The 26,191-nt window shown below is 40.2% G+C and overlaps 1 protein-coding gene across 2 annotated transcripts; it reads right to left on the bottom strand.

Annotated features, from left to right (window-relative positions):
• Nucleotides 1-967: 967 nt before the first annotated feature.
• Nucleotides 968-4,147, bottom strand: LOC119326591. Of its 2 annotated transcripts, none has more exons than XM_037600219.1 (5): nucleotides 3,992-4,147; nucleotides 3,768-3,912; nucleotides 3,536-3,658; nucleotides 3,366-3,450; nucleotides 968-1,704 (listed from the first exon to the last, which is right to left on the bottom strand). In XM_037600219.1, the coding sequence occupies exons 1-5, from the start codon at nucleotides 4,078-4,080 to the stop codon at nucleotides 1,535-1,537; spliced, it is 612 nt and encodes a 203-aa protein (XP_037456116.1). In that variant the 5' UTR covers nucleotides 4,081-4,147; the 3' UTR covers nucleotides 968-1,534. The 2 variants fall into 2 exon arrangements, with proteins under 2 accessions (XP_037456116.1, XP_037456117.1); XM_037600220.1 differs by having other exon boundaries at nucleotides 3,768-3,909.
• Nucleotides 4,148-26,191: the final 22,044 nt, after the last annotated feature.

Raw genomic sequence — 26,191 nt, 5'->3', positions numbered from 1 at the left:
ACCGCCGGAGCTCCGCCGAGCGTCGGCCTCGCGCGCAGCCTCTTCTTGCCGCCGCGGATGACTACAGCGCCATGGGAGGCATTGGTGGCTTTGGAGGCATGGGAGGCATGGGTGCACCTCCAGCCGCCATGGGAGGCATGGGTGGCTTTGGAGCACCCTTCGACGCTATGGCCGCCATGGGAGGCATGGGTGCACCTCCGGCCGCCGTGGGAGGCATGGGTGGCATTGGAGCACCCTCTGACGCTATGGCCGCCATGGGAGGCATGAGTTTTGCTTCTCTCATGGGAGGCATGGGTGCACCTCCGGCCGCCATGGGTGCACTTCCGGCCGCCATGGCTTCTCACACACATTCCCATGAAGATGCCGTTGAAGATCTTGCCAACACTGTCGGAGCTTCACATGATGCGGTGCGTGATGAGGATAGGGAGGAAGGTTCATCTTCGGAGGCGGAAGAGTCGTCTTCGGAAGATGAGGACGAAGACGAAGAAGAGGAAGATGAAGATGAAGCTTGATGTGTCTTTCATGTCTTGAACTTTTAGTTTGCATTTGAACTTGGTTGGATGAACTTGTGGGCATGATTTTGATGAACTTGTGGGCATGAATTTTTATTCATCAACTTGTTTGTGTCAAATTTTACATGTTCATTTTTGTCAAAAATATCCATATATGCAAAATGTCCGGCGAGTCGCGCGCGCTGTATTTTTGCGCTCTGCTGGAACGGCGCGCGCACGCTACATTATGGCGCGGCTGCTGGAGCCAGCGCAGGCGGGCGCACAAAACCAGCCGCAGCGCGCGCGCAAAAAGGTTTTTAGCGCGCGGCACTATAGCGCGGTTGTTGGAGATGCTCTAAAAGATCTTCAATCAAGATGATGTCTTGATTATGAGTCACGATAATAAAATGAAGATGGAAAATGACATCTAAAATTCACGGGAAATTTGGGGTTTGCCACATGGAGTGATAGATATCTAAAATAGCCAAAAATTATCTAGTGCTGAACTCTAGGGTGCATCACCATCAGATTTGTGTACAACTGCGACTAATAGAAAGCAAAAATATAGAAAGAAGAAGGTTGGCGAAAGTATCCTTCTAATCTTGAGCTCAAATGCTCCTGTCATGAACAGTAAAATCAAAAAATAGCAAAAAATTCTGATTTTCTTTTGTGGCAAACTTTAAGAAATGTTCGAAGTGCATGCAAATTTTCATCACGAAATCACATGGGAGCAAGTCATGGCAAAAAACACAAAATCAGAGCTCCAAAATGCATTTGAAAGTAACATTTTCATAGTATCGATTTTTTTTACCACGCCTTGCACCGATGTGATTTTGTTATGAATTTTTGCATGCACTCCAAACATTCTTTAAAGTTTGCCAGAAAAAGATTTCAGAATTTTCTGATTTTTTTAAATTCGAATTTACTGTTCACGCGGGAGCATTTGAGCTCCAGCTTAAAAACTCCACATCCGTACATGTACCGATGTATACTACTAGCCTGCTATACAAAACTGAACATTCATAGGTAACGTTTCAGCCTTATCACGAAAGCTTAGCTGCATCAACGCTGGTCAATTCTGCAGCTTCATAGTTAAGTAGCTTGTACAGCGGGAGGAAATATGGTGCTATTGATGCCAGCACAATGCAAATTAATGCTGCAGTTCCCACCCACCAGGCAAAATGTGGGATCCCGAGCAAAAGTTCGTCGCAAACTGCACAACAATGGAAATCACACACATTCTATTAGACAATGCTGTTTAGGTGCTTGCATCAAACTATCAATATAATCTATACAAGGGCAGGCAATGATGGCCAAGAGCATAGAAATGGATAACCAGATCTAATAATTTGACAAATTCAAAGAGAATGACTGGAACTATTTTCAGTGAAGCTCATGCTATGCAATTTTCTAAATTCCTTTCGTGAGATGACGACGGTGAATGATTTATAATAGAAACCACTGAATATGCGCAAGCCAGAGTTTACCAGACAGGTTTGGGCCTACTTATTGATGTCATCAGATGGTCTCAGAGTAAATAAGCTGCACATTTCTGCTTTGTGAATACGGAAACTTACTACTTATAGTTATTGTTGTTTATGTGTACAGTATCACTGCACCTACTCATTTATGCTAATTCACATGTCCTTGGAGTAACCAAGCTTACCTGTATAAAAAAATTAATCGCCAGGACGAAAACGAGGAATCGTGAACCTAAATCGAAGATTCCAAGGTCTGTGTATAGAACCAATGTGCAAGAGCCCGTTTTAGATATTTCCAACTGAGAATTGCTTCTGTTGGAATTCATAATGTATAAACCCAAGATCTCTACTAGGGCCAATTCTCAAGACCACTCTCGAATTTTTATCCATTAAAGCCAGTGACCTAGGCTGCAGGTCATCTCCTTCACCCATACAATTAATCATACACATTAGTATTACAGGTTAATTAGTAGTATAAATTAGTATTTCAGGCTATCCTTCACAAAAAGTCTGTGCTTGGAGTGATTATAACAAATGATAATGTGGCGAAACACACTTGGAAGGGAGGCTAACATATTGCTTTTGTAAAAAAGAACTGATGCCACATCTATTCTTCACATGCCCCTTTGCTCGATTAGTGTGGTGAGAGATTTTTGTGGCTTTGAACCTTGTGCTGCATAGAAGTATTTCTAATATGTTCGGGAATTGACTTTTGGGTATTGATAGACCGCTTAAGACGCAAGTTCTTGTGGGAGTGTGTGCTCTTTGTTGGTGGATATGGACGAGTTTAACTAAGCACAGGGTTTATTTCCCCAACATGGATGGCGGCTTAGCAGTAGACTTTTGATGCATGAGTTGTAGCATGGGTGTATTGCTTCAGTCTTTATGATGAGATAATTTTGTATTAAACTCAACCAATAAATAAAGAGACAGTGTGCATTGCTCGATGCCAAGGCCAGGAGTGCAACCTCCTATTCGAAGAAGGGAACAAAATCGGTAAATTATTTTGTTGTGTGAAAGGTGTTATCCAAATTTCAAGCACTTATTAAGCCTGTTAGTATTGAGGTTTTCTTCCTAGTTAAACCGGGTAACAAACATTGAGCAATGAGTAAGGTCAGCCAAGATTTCAAATAAACGTGTTGCTGAAACTAAGATTCATTCTATGGTGTTGCACAAAAATGACCAAACTACCTACCAGACCAACCTAATGGTAAGCTTGCTCAGCATGGTCACTACAGTTACTAAAATTTCTGTCCTAGTTAGACTAATCGGATATGAATGAATACCAGCGGAAACAGGAAACATATATAAACACTGCTATTAGCATACCAATGGCTATTCAGTTCTAAATATCACTAGGGAAATAAACTGTAATGGAACGGCACCAGCATACCAATGTTGAACAGGGCAAGCTCTCGCTCTGGCACATTTGGCTTTGCAACCACACCCTCAGGCTCCACCATGACAAGAACATAAACCTAAATTCTCGATCACAAACAGACATTGTAAAATCATCGTTGCAGCCTAACAACAGATCTGGTTAAAGAGTTACTGAATACCAACCGGCCTGGTGCTCTCAGCCTTGAAAACTATCTTCTCCGTGTTGAGCAACCTCCTGTTCTTACTCCCCAAATCCTCAACGGCATTAGGATCGTTCACGAGGCGAATGGAGAAGCTGGACGGTATCTATAAACACAAGCAGAGCCTTCAGCAGCCAGAAGCTGCAACTGACTGGTGAAAAAGGTTCCTTATCTTCTTCTTTTTTTTTCAGTCGATGGGAAGGGCGGGATCGTACGGAGGTCGGGTAGGAGATCTTGATTTCGTACCACGCGGGCGGCCGTAGCCCGGCGAGCCTGTAGAGCCTCCGGCCGTAGCGAAGCGGGATGGCCTCGCCCACCAGCTCATCGCCGACGCTAAGGGCCCTGACCTCCTCCAGGCTGCTGCGGGGGTACAGACGGGGGAGGTGTTGGCGCACAGTACAAGGAAGAGCCGCGGATGGAGGCAACGAAAGAAGCGCACCTGCGCGCGGAGCAGAGCAGGAAGAGGATGGTCAGGAGGAAGAACAGGCGGCGGCATAGCGATGAGAATGAAGGCGGCGGAGATGGCATTCGCACGGCAGGGCACTCTTCGGCGACGGCGAGATGTCTTCTGTTTGGTTCGTAGGATTATTGAATAAATTCTTCTACATACGTGTAGTATGATAGTACATAATCCTTGTATGCGAAAACCCCGTTATAAATACAGTTTTACTAAAGCATATCTAGATATACCCTAAGTATTGCACATCTAAGTCATACAATATATTATTAAGATTTCACATGAATATTTATGCAGGCATTTTCTTTTGTCTTGTTCTGTTTTTTCCTAATTTAATTGAGTTGCTTGCCTTCTTTAGCACTTGCTATACTTTCAAAAATTGAGTTGGGACTGTCCAAGGTATATCTAGATTGTGCAAGTATTGCACATATAAGTGAACCTCGTAATTTTTTGCAGGAATATTTTCAATCTATTCATTTTCAATCATGACAATACAATAAACATAAAAAATAATAATTACATACAGATCCATAGACCAACTAGCGACGACTAAAGCGAGCCGAAGGCGTGCCGCCGTCGTCGCCCCTTCCTCACCAGAGACAGACAAAACATTTTATAATAGACAGTCGCAAAGTCGTCATGCCAAGTCCTTATAGGACCATCGCACGAGGACAACAACAGTAGTCGTTGAAGAGTAGCGTAGATCTAAAGGATCCTACCAGAAGACACACGAACGTAGACAAACTATGATCAGATCCTAGCAAATTCATCAAGGACAGATTCGCTGGAGACACACCTTCACAGGCCTACCGACGATGTTAGACCCACCACCGAGACGGGGGCTCCACGGGGAGAACCCTATTCCATCTTCAGGGAGCAGTCGTCATCTCATCTTCGTGAGAAGGACACAGAGCCTAAGAAAACTCGAAGGGACATCTAAAAAGAAAACTTTCCTGCCAGCAAGGGTCATCATGACCCTATGGCCACCGAAGACAAGACGGTCCGGCGATGGTGCCGATGAAAAAAAAGGGACTCGATCAAACGTTAAAAAGAAGAAGAAAAGGGAACAAAGAAACTATCCATGTGAATCTTTGTGTAAAAATAATGATATATTTAGTACAAAGTTGAGTCATCTATTTTGGAACAGAGGGAGTATGATTTATTTGTTCTTGGGGAAAAAATATCTTGGTTTCAGTTCTTCCTTTAAAGGCTATCATCTTTTTTTTTTGCAAACTAAAGGCTATCACCCTTGATGATGTATGTTTTTATTAATTCAACTCCCAATTTGTTCATTTGTAAGAATTGTGACATCATTTATAACAAGAGGGATTACTTCCCAGGGGCATCATCCATCCAAACATTTGAATGAGAGTATCTAGCTAGCTTTGCTACCTCATGTGCAATATGATTACTCTCTCTATTACAGAACTCATAGATAACATGCATGAAGTTCAAGGACATTGATAGCAGTCATCAAAAGCAGCACTTGTCACCAACGAAGACCTCCCTTCATGCATCGTAGATATCACCTCAGACCTTGATGGTGTATGTTGATTGTTTAGCTCTTGCTTTAGATATCAAGAAATAAGTTTTTGCCTCCCTTTATATACAAAGAGAAACCAACACATTATAGAGGAGCCGAAGAGAAACCTCAAACGGTTGAACATACATGGTAAAAGGGTAAAAGGAAATGGTCAATTGACCTACCGGAGCCCCACCCATTGAAACGCTCGTTGACAGAGGCCGAGGCAAGACAATGCAAATAGACAAGCGACAACCAACACAGGGGAAGAAGCCATCATCCACTTTTAAAGGGGCGAACCTTGTCACAATAACACTCATCAATCGCCGAACAGGACCACTTGCCGTCTTGCCCTTGCACGAAGACAACCGACCCGTCGGATGCCGGAAAGTTCACCTACCCGAATGACAACTGGAAACTAGTCTACCAAAGAAAGAAGAGACCCGATCACGCCCATCGATGCTATGCACCCACACCATAGGCACCACCGCCTCCGTCCATGAACCGCAGCCACAACAACCTGTTGAGAAAGACCATGACTCCCAAGACGGCGACACCAAAGCGCCACCATCGCTAGATCCGGAAGATCGAACCAAGGGTGTTCACTCCGAGGCAAAGGTGGAAGGGGCACAATCCACATGACAACCCAAGAGGGAAACGATGCTCGCGGACATCACCATCACTGACATCAACACCGTCGAGCATGGCTTTCACCGGTTACTTTTGTAATTGTGGCACACTTTATTAAAACTCAAATAATAGTTACTCTCTATGTTCCACAATGTAAGACGTTTTTGCAAGCTACACTTTGTGGGACTGAGGGAGTACATCTTTAATTAGTTTGGCTAAGAAAAAACCAGGAGGTTCATCATCCCAAGAAATGAAAATTTGGGAATCAAAAGACTTTCTTGCTAAAGAGTGTGCAACCCTGTTTGCCTCTTTTGGGCAGTGAAAAAAATTAATAAGCTCTAGGAAATCAAATACAAAAAAGTTATTAGGCACCTGATGAATTGGTGCTCTATCTTTTTCGCGGGAAAATAGTGATATGTCTCCAACGTATCTATAATTTTTTATTGTTCCATGTTGTTATATTATTATTCTTGGATGTTTTACAATCATTTTATAGCAACTTTATATCATTTTTAGGACTAACCTATTGACATAGTGCCCAGTGCTAGTTGTTGTTTTTTACTTCGCAGAATATCAGTACTAAACGGAATCCAAATGCCACGAAACTTTTTGGAGATTTTTTTGGACCAGAAGACAACTTGAGAGCCGAGGAAGCACCTGGAGGAGTCCCATGGGGCCCACCACCCACCAGGGCGCACCAGAGGCCCCTGGCATGCCCTGATGGGTGGCGAGGCCCATGGAGGTCTCTTCCACCACCTCCTTGCTCTATAGATTCTCAGATATTCCAGAAACCCTAAAGGAGTCGACAAAACACAATTCCAGCCGCCGCAAGTTCCAGAACCACAAGATCCAATCTAGAGCCCTATTCCGGCACTCCACCGGAGGGGAACACGATCACAGAGGGTTTCATCATCCTCATTGATGCTCCTTCGATGATGCGTGAGTAGTTCACCATAGACCTACGGGTCCGTAGGCAGTAGCTAGATGGCTTCTTTTCTCTTTTTGATTCTCAATACAATGTTCTCCTCGATGTTTTTGGAGATTTATTTGATGTAATGACTTTTTACGGTGTGTTTTGTTGGGATCCGATGAAGCTCGGGTTTATGATCCGATCTATCCATGAATATTATTTGAGTTTTCTTTGATCTCTTATATGAATGATTGCTGTAGCCTTGTATTTTTTCTTCGAATCTTTGGTTTAGTTAGGCCAACTAGATTGATTTTTCTTGCAATGGGAAGAGGTGCTTTGTGATGGGTTCGATCTTGTGGTGTCCTCACACAGTGACAGAAGGGGTAGCGAGGCACGCATGTATCATTGCTATTAAGGATAAAAAGATGGGGTCTATTCCTACATGAATAGATCTTGTCTACATCATGTCATTGTTCTTATTGCATTACTCTGTTTCTCCATGAACTTAATACACTAGATGCATACCGGACAACGATCGATGTGTGGAGTAATAGTAGTAGATGCAAAATCATTTTGGTCTGCTAATCTTGGACGTGATGCCTATATACATGATCATTGCCTTGGATGTCGTCATAATTATTTGTTCTCCTATCAATTACCCAACAATAATTTGTTTACCCACCATATGCTATTTTCTCGAGAGAAGCCACTAGTGAAATCTACGGCCCCCGGGTCTATGTTTTATCATATTGTTTTCAGATCTATTATTTCAAAAATACTTATTTTATTTCATGTTTTATTCAGATCTATTTATCCAAACTCATACAACTTAATCTATATTTTTACCGAGGAGGAATTGACAACCCCTCTTATGCGTTGGGTTGCAAGGATTTGTTCTTTCTGTGTAGGTACCATTAATGTAATGTTGCTTGGTTCTCCTACTGGATTGATAATCTTGGTTTCATAACTGAGGGAAATACTTGTCGTAGATATGTTGCATCATCCCTTCCTCTTTGGGGAAATACCAACACAGATCTAAGCCATGTCAAAGGAATTTCCGACGCCGTTGCCGGGGAGACATCATCAACATCTATCAGGTACCCAATCACAAATCTCATATCCTTGCAATTTTCATTATGTGCCATTTGCCTACTGTTTTCATCTCCCCCACTTCTAATCTTTTTTTTAAATACAAAAATATTTTCCTTTTTTCCATTTGGCTCTTTGCTTGTGTTGCCATGTGTCTTTTATTTGCTAGCATCTTCGCTTGCTAAAAAACTATTGATATGGATCCTCATCCACTTGCTAATCTTTTTAAAAGATGCAATTATGATGAACTAATTGATAGTGAATTGAGTTCACTAGATTATCTTTATGAAGTTTTGCTTGAGATTCACGAATCTGAAAATGGTGATGAAGTGTTAAACAAAGAAATTTACAAGGAGATTCATGGTAGCTCTTTGAATGAAAAGCATGATTGCAATGATGTTATTATAAATTCTATTAATGCCAATTGTGTCAGTGATATGCAAAACCCCAAGCTTGAGGATGCTTGTTTTGTTATGTCCACTACTTATAACAATGATCATGATTGGGGTGATGATGATTCTTATGATCTTGAAAATTTATTTAAACCTCATGATGAATATGCTTGCGATAATATTAAAAGTGGATTGGGAAGAGTGTCCACTTTAGCTAAAAAATATCCCACATATTTGGAGAGTGTTCAATCTTATGATTTTTTAAATAAAAGTGGGCTTGGAGAGGTCATGACTTTATTAGATGATAATCCCACTATTTTGGAAGAGTGTGAACTTTCCATGCATGTGGATCATGAAGAGAATATTTTATGTGATAGTTATATTGTTGATTTGACTATGATCCTACATGTAATTATTATGAGAGAGGAAATTATGGTTGTAGAAATTTTATATTACTAAATTACATCTCGTTATGTTGAGACCGTCAATGTTTTATTCCTCCTCTTTGCATATGTTAGATGTTTCTTGTCTTGATAATTTGTTTGGTTATAAAATTCCAATGCATAGGAAGTATGTAAGACTTAAATGTGTTTGTCATATGTTTCATGATGCCCTCTTTGTGTTTCAATTCTTGTCTTTCATTTGAGCATCATTAAAATTATTATGCCTAGCTAGGGGCATACAACGATAGCGCTTGCTGGGAGGCAACCCAATGAATAAAACAATTTTTCCTTTTTTCTTTTTTTTGAGTGTTCACAAAATTATGCTACTGTTATGATTGTGTTTTTCATGTTTTAATTATTGTTTGTGCTAAGTAAAGCCTTTGGGATTATGTTGGGTGATAGTTGATTTGATCTTGTTGAAAACCAGAAACTTTTGCGCACAGTAGCAGAATTGTTAAAAATCATAGAAGTCTGATAAATTTCTGAATTTTTTACACAAAATTGATATAAAAATTGCCTATGTTGTCCTAATTTTTCAGAATTTTTAGAGTTACAGAAGTATGGGTAGAGTTCAGATTACTACGACTGTTATGTTTTTGACAAATTCTATTTTCGTTGCATTGTGTGCTTATTTTGTTGAATCTATGGATTGTATCGGGGATATAAGCCATGGTAAAGTTAGAATACAGCAGGTATAATACAATAATAAAATATGAATGTGTTTGCAACCATACTTAGATTGGTGATTTTCTTTATACTAACAAATCTCATGAAGGTTTTGTTAAGTTTTGTGTGATTGAAGTTTTCAAGTTTTGGGTGAGATCACGATAGATGAAGTGATGAGGACATGACTACCTTGGATACGGCCAAAAAAATTGCATACATGCATATTAGTGAGGTGATTTCTAATGCAAACTATGCAATAATTTATTTATGTTATCCAGAACAAAAATACTTCACGGACTTTTGCGTCATGTCTAATTGCAGGTGTATGGGACATTTGTACATTCCACATATGAAGATAAGGGAAAAAGAGAAGTTTAGGTGATGTTCAAAAAGTCCTCTCACGTCACTTTTAGGCCAAGAGAAAATAGAGTCCAAATCCCACACGTTCTGAACTCAGATTCGGACTACACAGACATACTTGACTCAAAATGCCAAGAACTCTTTCATCCGGACTCCGAATTGGGGGATTCTTTTTTTGTTGGAAAGTAGATTTTGTGGTATTTTCAACCCAATTGGATTAACCTTCAAATCCGTCTGGAGCGTTGTGATATTGACAAAACAATCTGACGCTACCGCAGAATCTGAATCAAACTACAAGTCTAAAGGTGTTGCATCACCTCCACTTGGGACCATGGGCCTTGTACGACCTAGGTTTAGTTTTAGGCTGCCTTGGGATGTCTTCCCACCTCCTTGGCCGCCACCCCTTGCTCCTATATAAGTATATCCATCTAGTTTTCCTTGGGATTTGTTTAGTTAAAAGTTAGCCATTATAACATCATGTACTTCGTTTGTGTCCAACGACCAGACAAAGACCGCTTTCGGATCCCCACTTTTATCAACACTTCATCTATATTCGCAATATTCAGATTGCTTTATCATATTCTTGCTTGTTCTTCGATTGCTTGCAGGAATACACCTCCATGGTCAGGTTGATCGTGCTCCAGCATGGTCAATAACCTCTCAGAGTTGGTTTAGTGATTGCTAAGGCGCAACATCGTTGCATGTTTGTAGTCGGATCATCAAAGTCATCTCCACCAAATCGATAGTTATCATCTCATCGAAAGATCATGACACCCTCGCCTCTATCAAGTGGTATCAGTTGTTTGGTTGCTCAGGGAGAATTTCTAGTTTTCCCTAGATTAGATTTATTTTCTTACCTATTGTCCAAGAAAAAGCCCAAAAAATGTTAGATCTATTTATCCTTTGTTCAAGCCAGTATGAACCTTTACAATTTTCTTTTAGTTGTTTGCATTATTAAATTATCGGTTGCATCGTCGTGTCGAGTTGCTGGTCTTAGTGTCTAGTTCGTTTAGAGTTTCGAGTTCTATTCATATTAGTCACGCCGCCGTTGCATCGCTATTCCTTCCACAGTCCATCATCCATTAATTTCCACCACGTGCCACCCACTGTTCATTGTCATAATCATAGTTGGGGTCATTCACATCTTCGCTTAATCCAATCCGCATCTTATCTAATTTGTTTTGAAAAGAGGGAGACAGAGAAAAAAAGACAGAGAAAATAAGTTTAAAAAAGTCAGAGGAAAAAAAGAGAGAAAGAAAAATAAAAAATGTGAGGAAAAGAAAAGAGGGAAAAAATTGGATCTATTTTAGACTCAATCTCATAGCTGAATTCGGATTGGAATTTGTTTTGTACACTGTTCAGTAAAACAGGCATATCTTCCTCATACAAAATCTGTTTAGGCTCCGTGAGTACTCAAATTAAAACTAGCGACGAGCCGCATCTAAATAGTTGCAAAAACTATTTCAATATTTCACACCTCAAAATAGGCTTCTAAATAGGTCTTTTTTTTCCTCCGAAGTTCGTGAACACAGCTTGTTCCAGTTTTTTAGGCTAGTTTTAGAATTTTTTGACTCCTCATATCAACTTAGAATTGAGTGGTTCTTTTTACGTTTGAACTTGAGTCAGTGCCATTCTTGAGAAAATTATCATAAAACACAAACATTTCCAGAGGAAAGTTGAAGAGAAAGTTGTTGTTATATCCTGCTTGGCAGTTGTTTCACATCATTATCTTTACTGCTATTGTGATCTTCATTTTTATCTTGCCGTCCAGAGCTACTTCATATCCTTTATTGATGCTAGTTGTGCTACGCTGTGACCTCCTTAGTGTTCTAGGCTCACGTCTCTAGTCCGATCTAGCCTAGAATCAGCACAGTACCGTCATTGAGCGTTTATCCAATATAGCATCTCTGAATTGATTATTGCTAATCTTTTGCTACCAAATATTTAAGCCTTCCAAGCCCCACATATTTCTACACCGTGTATGCGTGCATTTCCCTGGCAATCGCTTTACTCAATCTTCGGAGTTATTTGACACCGCTGGTTGCCTGTCATCACCTGCTCCATGGTAAGAACTTATAAGATATTGATATTTGCTTTACTCTAAGCGCTTGACCACCACATCCTAGTAGTTCATAGGAACATTACTCGCGAATTTTGTGTGTTCTTTATACTAATCATGACAGGTTTCGAAGATAGAAGTTCTTGGACGGCGGATACATCTTCACCATCATGAGAGGTGGGACAACACATACAAGCACATGGTCAGGTTATCTATTTACCATCCTTTGAGGGTAGATTTAATCCTGCTATTTATCTAGCTTGGGAGCTTGAAGTAGAACAAGTTTTTAGTCACCATGATTTTTCCGAACTTGAGAGAGTAAGAGCTGCCACTGGAGCATTTACTGGTTTTGCTTTTGTTTGGTGGAGTGTACATTGCAAGAAAAAAATTATAACCAACCCACAACTTGGAAAGATTTGAAAGTTGTAATGAGATAACATTTTTCCTTCTTACTATCATCGCAAATTGGAACAATTAAAACAAGGCAGTAACACTGTTCATGCTTACTACCAAGAGTTCAAATCTTATATGCATCATTGTGACATAGAAGAATCCGAGGATGATACAATGAATGGTATTTTTGGTGGTTTGAACCATGATATTCAAGCAAGATTTCAGTATAATCCTTGTTGCATTACTGGTATGTATGTTCGCGCTTGTATCTTTGAGAGACAGATACAGGAGGGTGCATTGGGTGACTTGCTACTTCTTGAGCTTGTGTCGGTTTTTCCCTTGAAGAGGAAAGGGTGATGTAGCAAAGTAGAGATAAGTATTTCCCTCAGTTTGAGAACCAAGGTATCAATCCATTAGGAGACAATGCACAAATCACCGAATACCTGCACGAGCAATCAAACAACTTGCACCCAATGCGATAAAGGGGTTGTCAATCCCTTCACGGTTACTTGCAAAAGTGAGATCTGATAGAGATAGATAAACGATAAAGTAAATATTTTTGGTATTTTTGGTTTATAGATCGCAAAGTAAAAGATTGCAAAATAGTAGATCAAAAACTAATATGATGGAAAATAGACCCGGGGGCCATAGGTTTCACTAGAGGCTTCTCTTAAGATAGCAAATAATACGGTGGATGAACACATTACTGCCGAGCAATTGATAGAAAAGCGCAAAGTTATGACAATATCTAAGGCAATGATCATGAATATAGGCATCACGTCCGTGTCAAGTAGACCGAAATGATTCTACATCTACTACTATTAATCCACACATCGACCGACTCCTGCCTACATCTAGAGTATTAAGTTCATGAAGAACAGAGTAACGCATTAAGTAAGATGACATGATGTAGAGGAATTAACTAAAGCAATATGATGAAAACCCCATCTTTTTATCCTCGATGGCAATAATATAATACGTGCCTTGCTGCCCCTACTGTCACTGGGAAAGGACACCGCAAGATTGAACCCAAAGCTAAGCACTTCTCCCATTGCAAGAAAAAACAATCTAGGTGGCCAAACCAAACGAATAGTTCGAAGAGAATTACAAAGATATCAAATCATGCATATAAGAATTCAGAGAAGATTCAAATAATATTTATAGATAAACTGATCATAAATGCACAATTCATCGGATCTCGGCAAACACACCGCAAAAAGTATTACATCGAATAGATCTCCAAGAACATCGAGGAGAACATGGTATTGAGAATCAAACAGAGAGAAGAAGCCATCTAGCTACTAACTATGGACCCGTAGGTCTGTGGTAAACTACTCACGCTTCATCGTAAGGGCAATAGAGTTGATGTCGAAGCCCTCCGTGATCGAATCCCCCTCCGGCAAGGTGCCCGAGAAGGTCCCTAGATGGGATCTCACTGGTACAGAAGGTTGTGGCGGCGGAAAAGTTTTTTCAAAAACAAGGAAAAACATAAATTGGCACTGGGCTCTAGGTTAATAGGTTAGTCCCAAAAATAGTATAAAATAGCATATTAATGCATATAAAATATCCAAAACAGATAATATAATAGCATGGAACAATAAAAAATTATAGATATGTTGGAGATGTATGAAGCATCCCCAAGCTTAATTCATGCTCGTCCTCGAGTCGGTAAATGATAAAAATAGAATTTTTGATGTGGAATGCTACCTAACATATTTATCCATATAATTTTCTTTATTGCAGCATGGATGTTTAGATCCATAAGATTCAAAACAAAAGTTTAATATTGACATAAAAACAATAATACTTCAAGCATACTAACAAGGCAATTATGTCTTCTCAAAATAACATGGCCAAAGAAAGCTTATCCCTACAAAATCATATAGTCTGGCTATGCTCCATCTTCATCACACAAAATATTCAAATCATGCACAACCCCGATGACAAGCCAAGCAATTGTTTCATACTTTTGATGTTCTTAAACATTTTCAACTTTCATGCAATACATGAGTGTGAGCCATGGACATAGCACTATAGGTGGAATAGAATATGGTGGTTGTGGAGAAGAGAAAAAGAAGGAGATAGTCTCACATCAACTAGGCATATCAACGGGCTATGGAGATGCCCATCAATAGATATCAATGTGAGCGAGTAGAGATTGCCATGCAACAGATGCACTAGAGCTATAAGTTTATGAAAGCTCAAAAAAGAAAAACTAAGTGGGTGTGCATCCAACTTGCTTGCTCACGAAGACCTAGGGCGATTTGAGGAAGCCCATCGTTGTAATATACAAGCCAAGTTCTATAATGAAAAATTCCCACTAGTATATGGAACTGACAAAATAGGAGACTCTCTATCATGAAGACCATGGTGCTACTTTGGAGCACAAGTGTGGAAATAGGATAGTAACATTGCCCCTTCTCTCCTTTTCTCTCATTTTTTCTTTTTTTGTTTGGCTTCTTTGGCCTCCTTTTTTTATTTCCTCACATGGGAGAATGCTCTAATAATGATGATCATCACACTTCTATTACAACTCAATACTTAAAACAAAAATATGACTCTATATGAATGCCTCCGGTGGTGTACCGGGATGTGCAATGAATCAATAGTGACATGTATGAAAGAATTATGAAAGGTGGCTTTGCCACATATATGATGTCAACTACATGATCATGAAAAGCAATATGACAATGATGAAGCGTGTCATAATAAATGGAATGGTGGAAAGTTGCATGGCAATATATCTCGGAATGGCTATGGAAATGCCATAATAGGTTGGTATGGTGGCTGTTTTGAGAAAGGTATATGGTGGGTGTATGGTACCGGCGAAAGTTGCGCGATACTAGAGAGGCTAGCAATGGTGGAAGGGACAGAGTGCGTATAATCCATGGACTCAACATTAGTCATAAATAACTCACAACTTATTGCAAAAATCTATTAGTTATCAAAATGAGGTACTACGCGCATGCTCCTAGGGGGATAGATTGGTAGGAAAAGACCATCGCTCGTCCCCGACCGCCACTCATAAGGAAGACAATCAATAAATACCTCATGCTCCAACTTCGTTACATAACGGTTCACCATACGTGCATGCTACAGGAATCACAAACCTCAACACAAGTATTTCTAAAATTCACAATTACTCACTAGCATGACTCTAATATCACCATCTTCATATCTCAAAACAACCATAAGGAATCAAACTTCTCATAGTATTCAATGCACTTTTATATGAAAGTTTTTTATTATATCCCTCTTGGATGCCTATCATATTAGGACTAAATTTATAACCAAAGCAAATTACCATGTTGTCTAAAAAGACTCTCAAAATAATATAAGTGAAGCATGAGAGTTTAACAATTTCTATAAAATAAAACCACCGCCGTGCTCTAAAAAGATATAAGTGAAGCACTAGAGCAAAATTGCCTAGCTCAAAAGATATAAGTGAAGCACATAGAGTATTCTAATAAATCACGATTCATGTGTGTCCCTCTCAAAAGGTGTGTACAGCAAGGATGATTGTGGCAAACTAAAAAGCAAAGACTTAAATCATAAAAGATGCTCCAAGCAAAACACGTCATGTGGCGAATAAAAATATAGCCTCAAGTAAAGTTACTGATAGACGAGGACGAAAGAGGGGATGCCTTCCGGGGCATCCCCAAGCTTAGGCTCTTGGTTGTCCTTGAATATTACCTTGGGGTGCCTTGGGCATCCCCAAGCTTAGGATCTTGCCACTCCTTATTCCATAGTCCATCAAATCCTTACCCAAAACTTGAAAACTTCACAACACAAAACTCAACAGAAAATCTCATAAGCTCCGTTAGTATAAGAAAATAAATCACCACTTTATGGTACTTTTGTGAACTAATTCTTTAATTATATTGGTGTAATATCTACTATATTCCAACTTTTCCATGGTTCATACCCCACGATACTACACATAGATTCATCAAAATAAGTAATCAACACAAAGAAAACATAATCTGTCAAAAATAGAACAGTCTGTAGCAATCTGGAAACTTCGAATACTTCTGTAACTCCAAAAATTCTGAAAAATTAGGACAGCCTGGGCAATTTATGTAGAAATCCAGTGCAAAAAGAATCAGATCAAAAGCACATTTTTGTGAATTATGAAAATTATTTTCCTGGGCGAAAAAGTTTCTGTTTCTCAGCAAGATTAAAACAACTATCACTATAAGCTATCCCAAAGGTCTTACTTGGTACAAACACTAAAACACAAAACCACATCTAACCAGAGGCTAGATGAATTATTCAAAGCAAAACAGAAACAAAAAAGCAAAGAACAAAAAATAAAATTGGGCTGCATCCCAACAAGCGCTATTGTTTAACGCCCTTAGCTAGGCATAAAACACGAATAGATCTAGGTATTGTCATCTTTAGTATGCAATTCATAAGTGGCTCCCATAATAGATTCATATGGAAATTTAATTTTCTTTCTAGGAAAGTATCCCTACCTTAATGGAAATTGAAATCTAATGTTTCCTTCTTTCATATATATAATTGCACCAATCGTTCTAAGGAAAGGTCTATCAAGAATAATAGGACATGTAAGATTGCAATCTATATCAAGAACAATGAAATCTACAGCCACATAATTCCTATTTGCAACTATAAGAACATCATTAATCCTTCCCATAACTTTCTTAATAGTGGAATCCGCAAGATGCAAATTTAAACAACAATCATCAAATTCACGGAAACCTAACACATCACATAAAGATTTTGGAATTGTGGAAACGGTAGCACCCAGATCACACAAAGCAGGCACTCATAATCTTTAATCCTAATCTTAATAGTAGGTTCCCACTCATCATAAAGTTTTCTAGGGATAGGAACTTCCAATTCAAGCTTTTCTTCAAAAGATTGCATCATAGCATCAACGATATGTTTGGTAAAAGCTTTGTTTTGAGTATAAGCATGAGGAGTATTCAACATGGATTGCAACAAGGAAATACAATCTATTAAAGAACAATTACCATAATTAAATTCCTTGAAATCCAAAAGAGCGGTTTCGTTGCTACTTAACGTTTTGACCTCTCCAATCCCACTTTTATCAATATTTGCATCAAGATCTAAAAACTCTAAATCATTGGGACGCCTTTTAACTAAAGTTGACTCATCTCCAGTCCCATCTTTATCAAGATTTATATTAGAAAACAAAGATTCAATAGGAGTCACATCAATCACTTTAAGATCTTCATCATTATTTTCACGAAAACTAGAAGAACACGCTTTTACAAACCAATCTCGTTTAGCATGAATCTTAGCGGTTCTTTCTTTGCACTCATCAATGGAAATGCTTGGGTGGAATAGATCTAAGTTTCAAAGAATCAACATCGAGAGAAATTCTATCCACGTTCCTAGCCAAATCATCAATCTTGAGAAATTTTTCTTCAATCAAAGCATTGAAATTCTTTTGCAAACTCATAAATTCTTTAACACTAATCTCAAACTTAGAGAGCATCTTATTAAAATTTCCATAAGAATTGTTGTAGGAATTACCATAATTATTAGAGGGATTACTAGGAAACGGCCTAGGATTAAAATTACCTCTATACGCGTTATTACCAAAATTGTTCCTACCAACAAAATTCACATCCATAGATTCATTATTATTCTCAATCAAAGTAGACAAAGGCATATCATTAGGATCAATAAAAGAACTCTTGCTAGCAAATAATTTCATAAGTTCATCCATCTTTCCACTCAAAACATTAATATCTTCAATCACATGCATGTTTTTACTAGTGAAAGATCTTTTGGTGTGCCATTGAGAATAATTAACCATAATATTATCTAGGAGTTTAGTAGCTTCTTGCTACCTCTTGAGCACTGCGTTGGTTGTCCCTTGAAGAGGAAAGGGTGATGCAGCAAAGTAGCGTAAGTATTTCCCTCAATTTTTGAGAACCAAGGTATCAATCCAGTAGGAGGCTCCTCAAAAGTCCCCCGTACCTACACAAACAAACAAGAACCTCGCAACCAATGCGATAAAGGGGTTGTCAATCCCTTCACGGTAACTTGCAAAAGTGAGATCTGATAGAGATAATAAGATAAGATAAATATTTTTAGTATTTTTATGATATAGATTGGAAAGTAAAAGATGCTAATAAAAGTAGATGGTAAACTTATATGATAAAAGATAGACCCAGGGGCCATAGGTTTCACTAGTGGCTTCTCTCAAGATAGCATAAGTATTACGGTGGGCGAACAAATTACTGTCGAGCAATTGATAGAAAAGTGCATAGTTATGAGATTATCTAGGCATGATCATGTATATAGGCATCACGTCCACAACAAGTAGATCGAAACGATTCTACATCTACTACTATTACTCCACACATCGACCGACTCCTTCCTGCATCTAGAGTATTAAGTTCATAAGAACAGAGTAACGCATTAAGAAAGATGACATGATGTAGAGGGATAAACTCAAGCAATATGATATAAACCCCATCTTTTTATCCTCGATGGCAACAATACAGTACATGCCTTACTGCCCCTGCTGTCACTGGGAAAGGACACCGCAAGATTGAACCCAAAGCGAAGCACTTCTCCCATTGCAAGAAAGATCAATCTAGTAGGCCAAACCAAACTGATAATTCAAAGAGACTTGCAAAGATAACCAATCACACATAAAAGAATTCAGATAAGATTCAATTATTTCTCATAGATAAACTTGATCATAAACCCGCAATTCATCGGATCTCGACAAACACACCGCAAAAAGAGTTATGTCGAATAGATCTCCAACAAGATTGAGGAGGACTTGGTATTGAGATTCAAAGACAGAGAAGAAGCCACCTAGCTAATAACTATGGACCTGAAGGTCTGTGGTAAACTACTCACAACTCATCGGAGAGGCCTTGGAGATGATGTAGAGGCCCTCCATGGTCGATTCCCCCTCCGGCGGAGCACCGACGAAGGCTCCAAGGTAGGATCTCACGGATACAGAAGGTTGCAGTGGAGGAAATAGTTTTTCGTGGTGCTCCTGGATGTTTTTGGGGTACGTGGATATATATAGGCAAAGGAGGTAGGTCAGGGGAGCCGCAAGGGGCCCACGAGGGTGGGGGGCACGCCTACCCCCCTAGGGCGCGCCCTCCTGCCTCGTGGCCGCCTTAGCTGCTTCTTGACGTCCACTCAAAGTCTCCTGGATTGCGTTTGTTCCAAAAAGATCGCTCCCAAAGGTTTCATTCCATTTGGACTCCGTTTGATATTCCTTTTCTTCGAAACACTGAAATAGGCAAAAAAACAGCAATTCGGGTTGGGCCTCGAGTTAGTAGGTTAGTCCCAAAAATGATATAGAAGTGTAAAGTAAAGCCCATAAACATCCAAAACGGGTAATATAATAGCATGTAACAATCAAAAATTATAGATACGTTGGAGACGTATCAAGCATCCCCAAGCTTAATTCCTACTCGTCCTCGAGTAGGTAAATGATAAAAATAGAATTTTTGATGTGGAATGCTACCTAGCATAATTCTCAATGTAATTTTCTTTATTGTGGCATGATTGTTCAGATCCAAATGGTTCAATATAAAAGTCCATAAAACATAAAAATAGTAATACTTCAAGCATACTAACAAGTAATCATGTCTTATCAAAATAGCATAGCCAAAGAAAGCTTATCCTACAAAATCATATAGTTAGGCCATGCTTCATTTTCATCACACAAAATACTCCCATCATGCACAACCCCGGTTTCACCCAAGCAATTGGTTCATACTTTTTAGCGCGCTTCAGCTTTTTCAACTCTTACGCAATACATGAGCGCAAGCCATGGACATAGCACTATATGTGGAATATGGTGGTGGCTGTGAAGACAAAAAGGGAGAAGATAGTCTCACATCAACTAAGCGTATCAACAGGATATGGAGATGCGCATTAATAGATATCAATGTGAGTGGGTAGGGATTGCCATGCAACAGATGCACTAGAGCTATAAATATATGAAAACTCAACAAAAGAAACTAAGTGGGTGTGCATCCAATTTGCTTGCTCATGAAGACCTAGGGCATTTTGAGGAAGCCCGTCATTGGAATATACAAGCCAAGTTCTATAATGAAAAATTCCCACTAGTATATGAGAGTGACAACATAGGAGACTCTCTATCATGAAGATCATGGTGCTACTTTGACGCACAAGTGTGGAAAAAAGATAGTAACATTGTCCCTTATCTCATTTCTCTCATTTATATTTTTTTATTTGATGGGCTTCTTTTGCCTCTTTTTTTCTTTTTTTTATATTTGGGCTTCTTTGGCCTCTTTTATTTTTTATAAAGTCCGAAGTCTCATCCCGGCTTGTGGGGGAATCATAGTCTTCATCATCCTTTCCTCAGTTGCGACAATGCTCTAATAATGAAGATCATCACACTTTTATTGATTTACAACTCAATACGTAGAACAAAATATGACTCTACGTGAATGCCTTCGACGGTGTACCGGGATATGCAATGAATCAAGAGTGACATGTATGAAAAATTGTGAAGGTGTCAACTACATGATCATGCAAAGAGCAATATGACAATGATGGGGCGTGTCATAATAATCAGAACGGTGGAAAGTTGCATGGCAATATATCTCGGAATGGCTATGGAAATGACATAATATGTAGGTATGGTGGCTGTTTTGAGGAAGGTAAATGGTGGGTGCATGATACCGGCAAAAGTTGCGCGGTATAATAGAGGTTAGCAGTGGTGGAAGGGTGAGAGTGTGTATAATCCATGGACCCACATTAGTCATAAAGAACTCATATACTTATTGCAAAAGTGTACTTGCCCTCGAAGCAAAGTACTACTACGCATGCTCCTAGGGGAAGGGTTGGTAGGCGTTAACCAACGCGAGATCCCGACCTCCACACATAAGGAAGACAATGAAAAGAGCACCCCATGCAACAAATTTGTCACACAACTTTTACCATACGTGCATGCTATGGGACTTGCCAACTCCAACACAAGTATTTCTCAATTTCATAATTACCCAACTAGCATGACTCTAACATTACCACCTTTATATCTCAAAACAATTATCAAGCATCAAATTGATCATAGTGTTTAATGCGCTTTCTATGATAGTTTTTATTATACCCAACTTGGATGCTCATCATTCTAGGACCAAATTTATAACCATAGCAAATACCATGCTGTTCTAAAAGACTCTCAAAATGATATAAGTGAAGAATGAGAGATCAACAATTTCTACAAAATAAAGCCACCATCGTGCTCTAAAAGATATAAGTGAAGCACTAGAGAAAATCTTGTCTAGCTCAAAAGATATAAGTGAAGCACATAGAGTATTCTAATAAATTTTAAATCATGTGTGACTCTCTCAAAAGGTGTGTACATCAAGGATGATTGTGGTAAACTAAAAAGAAAAGACTCATATCGCACAAGACGCTCCAAGCAAAACACATATCATGTGGCAAATAAAAATATAGCTCCAAGTAAAGTTACCGATAAACGAAGACGAAAGAGGGGATGCCTTCCGGGGCATCCCCAAGCTTAGGATTTTGGTTGTCCTTGAATATCTTTGGGTTCCATGGGCATACCCAAGATTAGGCTCTTGCCACTCATTATTCCATAGTCCATCAAATCTTTACCGAAAACTTGAAAACTTCACAACACAAAACTCAACAGGAAATCTCATAAACTCCGTTAGTGCAAGAAAGAAAAACCACCACATAAGGTACTGTAATGAACTCATTATTTATTTATATAGGTGTTAAACCTACTGTATTCCAAGTTCTATATGGTTCATAACCCCCGATACTAGCCATAGATGCATCAAAATAAGCAAACAACACATGAAAAACAGAATCTGTCAACAACAGAACTGTCTTTTGTAATCTGTAACTTTCGAATACTTCTGGAACTCTAAATTCCTACCAAAATAGAGAGTCCTGGGAAATTTGTCTATTGATCTACTTCGAAAAGAATCAACGCAAAATCACGTTTCAGTGATTTACTAAAATTATTCTCGTGAGCGCAAAAGTTTCTGTTTTTCAGCAGAATCAAATTAACTATTACCGTAGGTTATCCTATAGGTTCTACTTGGCACAAACACTAACTAAAACATAAAACCACATATAAACAGAGGCTAGATGAAATATTATTACTAAACATAAGCAAAAAGGAACAAACAAAAATAAAATTGGGTTGCCTCCCAACTAGCGCTATCGTTTAACGCCCCTAGCTAGGCATAAAAGCGAGAATAGATCTATGTATTGCCATCTTTGGCATTTAATTCATAAGTGGCTCGCATAATAGACTCATAATGTAATTTGACTTTCTTTCTTGTAAAGTGTTCCATGCCTTTCCTTAATGAAAATTGGAATCTAATATTCCCTTCCTTCATATCAATAATTGCACCAATCGTTCTAAGGAAAGGTCTACCAAGAATAATAGGACATGAAATATTGCAATCTATATCAAGAACGATAAAATCTACGGGCACATAATTCCTATTTGCAACAATAAGAACATCATTGATCCTTCCCATAGGTTTCTTAATGGTGGAATCCACAAGGTGCAAGTTTAAAGGCAATCATCAAAATCATGGACACCTAGCACATAACATGAAGTTTTCGGAATTGTGGAAACACTAGCACCCAAATCACACAAAGCATAGCATTCATAATCTTTAATTTTAATTTTTATAGTAGGTTCCCACTCATCATAAAGTTTTCTAGGTATGGAAACTTCCAATTCAAGTTTTTCCTCATAAGGTTGCATCAAAGCATCAATAATATGTTTGGTAAATGCTTTATTTTGACTATAAGCATGAGGAGAATTCAACACGGATTGCAACAAGGAAATACAATCTATTAAAGAACAATTATCATAATTAAATTCCTTAAAATCCATAATAGTGGGTTCAATGCTATGTAAAGTTTTGACCTCTCCAATCCCACTTTTACCAAATTTAGCATCAAGATCTAAAAACTCCGAATCATTGGGACACCTTTTAACTAAAGCTGACTCATCTCCAGTCCCATCATTATCAAGATTCATATTGCAAAACAAAGATTTAATAGGGGACACATTAATCACTTTTAGATCTTCATCATTATTTTCATGGAAACTAGAAGAACACACTTTTACAAAGTAATCTTTCTTAGCACGCATCCTAGCGGTTCTTTCTTTTCACTCATCAATGGGAATTATCATGGCTTTGAGAGACTCATTGATATCATGCTTAGGTGGAATAGATCTAAGTTTCAAAGAATTAACATCAAGCGAAAGTCTATCAACGTTCCTAGCCAATTCATCAACTTTAAGCAATTTTTCTTTAAGCAAAGCATTAAAATTCTTTTGAGAGATCATAAATTCTTTAACACTATTCTCAAAATTAGAGGGCATCTTATTAAAATTTCCATAAGAGTTGTTGTAGGAATTACCATAATTATTAGAGGAATTACTAGGAAACGGCCTATCATTGAAGTTTCCTCTATACGCGTTATTACCAAAATTATTCCTACCAAAAAACTTCACATCCATAGATTCATTATTATTCTCAATCAAAGTAGACAAAGGCATGTCATAAGGATCAATAGGAGCACTCTTAGTAGCAAACAATTTCATAAGTTCACCCATCTTTCCACTCAAAACATTAATTTCATCTATAGCATGAACTTTTTTACTAGTAGATCTTTCGATGTGCCATTGAGAATAATTGACCATAATATTATCTAGGAGTTTAGTAGCTTCTCCTAAAGTGATTTTCATAAAAGTGCCTCCCGCGGCCGAATCTAAAAGATTTCTAGAAGCAAACAATCCGTGTCGGTGTACTAGAGTAGGGGTACCCTAGTATCCCGAACTTGTGCACGGGCAGTTGCAGCACCCCGCGGCAAGGCTTGCCGGGTGACCGCCAAGGTCCTCCATGGTTCCTTTGGAGCCATTCAAGAACAAAGTATTCAAGCCAAGGAGAGAAGGCCCCGGCAAGAGGAGCTTGTCGGGAAGGCCAACCAAGGCATCTCAAGGAACTTGCCGCGACGCGCCACGCGTCCCGACGAGGCCCGGTGAGCGACAAGCTTTCGGACGCGACAAGACAACGACCGCGGCAAGGCGCTTGCCGCGGAAAGCTACCACTCTGTACCCGCGCTCCAGCACATCCACTAACATGTCGCCCTGGGGCCTTTCCAGGTGCGTGTGGCAAGAGGCTGTGCAGCCAGCGGTGCACGGTGGCAAGCGACGCTGACAAGATTGCCATCGTGGCGAGCGGTGGCGTCCCTGACGGTCCCTTTTTGCACTATTTGGGCGACGCAAACGGGCATTTAATGCCTTTGTCCCCTGCCGTCAGGGTTAGGTATGATACACTGTACAGGTGGTTGTACCAACCGCAATTCCTTTTCCATTTTTACCCTTGTCTATGTTGCCACCTATCGGTGACCCCTTTAGCATATAAAAGGAGGCCCATGCGCAACATAGAGGGGGGGATTCGAGGGCAGAAAAACACTCACGCTCGGTCTCGTTAGTAACTAGTGTGTACTGTAGCACTCAGCGCTCCCGAGCAAGAACTCAATACACTCAGACATGCAGCAGTAGGAGTGTTATCTCTCCAAAGAGCTCCGAAGCTGGGTAAACTGCTCGTGTGCTTCGCCTCGATCCGCTCTTCGTGCGATCTCCGCCCCCCGCCGAACCGAAAGGGGCTCGGTACGCCGGTCCCATAGGTGTTCGTGGATCAGTTTCCCCGACATCTTTGGCGCGCCAGGTAGGGGGCAGGAGGTTGTGTGAACCTGATCCGGAGTTCACACGAGCTAGATCTTCATCTTCTTCATCAACATGCCACCGAAGAAGAAGGCTTCGGCGGCAGCTGTTCCGTCCACGTCGATCCCACCACCACCGGAGCAAACTGGTGGTGGGGTAGACGCCGCCGGAAGAACGGGCATTGACGAGGGAGCTCATGGTGCTGCCAAGTCCAAGGACAAGGCTGCGCAGACCTCGGCGTCCGTACATGCACCGCGCCCATCTCAGGAGGCGCAGGACCGACAGCGTCATGGTATTCGCAGTGCCATATGTTCGTTGGACCAAGATCGAGCTGGTGGATCTCGGGGTGCTCAAGACCAGCATGCACGCCAACATGCTGGCACAAGCGAGACACGGTCGCCTGGACGGGATACTGCTCCTTCTAACATAGTTAGAAGTCCGAGCATATCCCGCTCCTCGCACCGTTTGCCACTGCCGCCCACCACTCCAGCAGAAGCTTTGGCGCGAGCTCAACTGCTCCTGGATTACCCTCCAACGGCAGCCAAGATCGATGAATGGAGGGCCACCATTCAGAGTCTCATCGGCTTCGCCAACGGCGACACTCCGCGGCAGCCGAGTACATCACTGCCGCGGCAGGACTGCCAGGCACGAGCCGATGGCAACGAAACCGGTGGGGGTGCAACCACCATGCACTCTCCACCCTGAAGGCCAAGATCGCCGACTCGCCGGATCCACCTCGACAGCGACTCCACCGCATCATCAGATCCACGAGCTCGTCGCGATCAGCGCCAAGTTCTTCATGAATGACAGCAAGAAGACGCTCGTACTCGCATCGAGCACCGAAGAGAAGCGCGGCATCAATCGGACCAGCGCGCTGGGCCCTCTGTCGACATGCATGCACCAGGGGAACCAGATGACATGCCGTACGCGGTAGGTTGCCCTGCATTCACTCGTGAGCTGCGGCGAGTCCAGTGGCCCAGCACGAAGAATTTCAAGC

This window comes from Triticum dicoccoides, chromosome 6B (assembly GCF_002162155.2).
Source record: "Triticum dicoccoides isolate Atlit2015 ecotype Zavitan chromosome 6B, WEW_v2.0, whole genome shotgun sequence".
Taxonomy (NCBI): domain Eukaryota; kingdom Viridiplantae; phylum Streptophyta; class Magnoliopsida; order Poales; family Poaceae; genus Triticum; species Triticum dicoccoides.
The sequence above is the reverse complement of the archived record's forward strand: the minus strand, read 5'-3'. Positions and strand labels throughout refer to the sequence as shown.